The sequence below is a fragment of the Condylura cristata genome, unplaced genomic scaffold, assembly GCF_000260355.1.
Source record: "Condylura cristata isolate star-nosed mole 26May11 unplaced genomic scaffold, ConCri1.0 scaffold00062, whole genome shotgun sequence".
Lineage (NCBI taxonomy): Eukaryota > Metazoa > Chordata > Mammalia > Eulipotyphla > Talpidae > Condylura > Condylura cristata.
The window spans coordinates 469,472-470,151 of NW_004567163.1; the positions used below are offsets into that span (position 1 = coordinate 469,472).

Genomic DNA, 680 nt, shown 5'->3' on the forward strand with positions numbered 1-680 from the left:
TCAGAGCGCTGCTGCTCCAGCAGCTTCACCTTCTTCTCGGCTGCGCCCCCCGGGGTGGTCTCGGGGGCCTTCGCCGCGGTCACAGTGGCCTGCAGAGGGCACAGTCAGCCCTGCAGCCCGCCCAGCTGGCCGCCCACTCCGCGCCTGCCCCCAGGTCCCCGCGTGCCCCAGCCAGCTGCAGGCCAGGCCTGCCCGTAGTCCCAGGGTGCACCCCACAGATGCCTCAGGAAGCTGGACAGTGGCCTCCCAGCGGCCTAAGGGCTGCAGCTCCGGCTGTCACCGTGTGGCCCGAGTGCGACCCGGCCAGGGTGACCCCCAGGCGCAGCAGGCCCTCCTGCCTCCCGCTGCTCCCCTCAGCAGTGGGTCCCAGTGGGTCCGCCTGCTCTGTTCCCCCTCCGCCTCTGGGGAGTCCTCTCACCCCCACACCCTTGGCCCGCACCCCGGCTCTTGTGTGCATGAATAAATACAAATATTGGGGAAGAAGAAGAAAAAGGAAGCAGGACAGAGGGCTGGGGTGGGGGAGGGGAGGGGCTCCCTGGGTGAACAGGGGGCCGGGCGGGGAGCCTCTTGCCTTCCCCGGCGGGGAGCCCGGGTCCCGCCGGCTCGGTGACCTCCCGCAGGGTCCAGGGTCAAGTCTGGCCCTGCAGGGCAGGGGCCGGAGGGCCGGACGGGGCAAGCGG

At 71.2% G+C, this 680-nt stretch overlaps 1 protein-coding gene across 1 annotated transcript in view; it reads right to left on the bottom strand.

Annotated features, from left to right (window-relative positions):
- LOC105854585 (atherin-like) overlaps positions 1-680 on the bottom strand; it is an 8,826-nt gene continuing 8,146 nt past the window's right edge. Inside the window, exon 4 of the mRNA XM_012734628.1 lies at positions 1-89. Coding sequence (XP_012590082.1) covers positions 1-89 — 89 coding nt within the window. The remainder of the gene's footprint in view (positions 90-680) is intronic.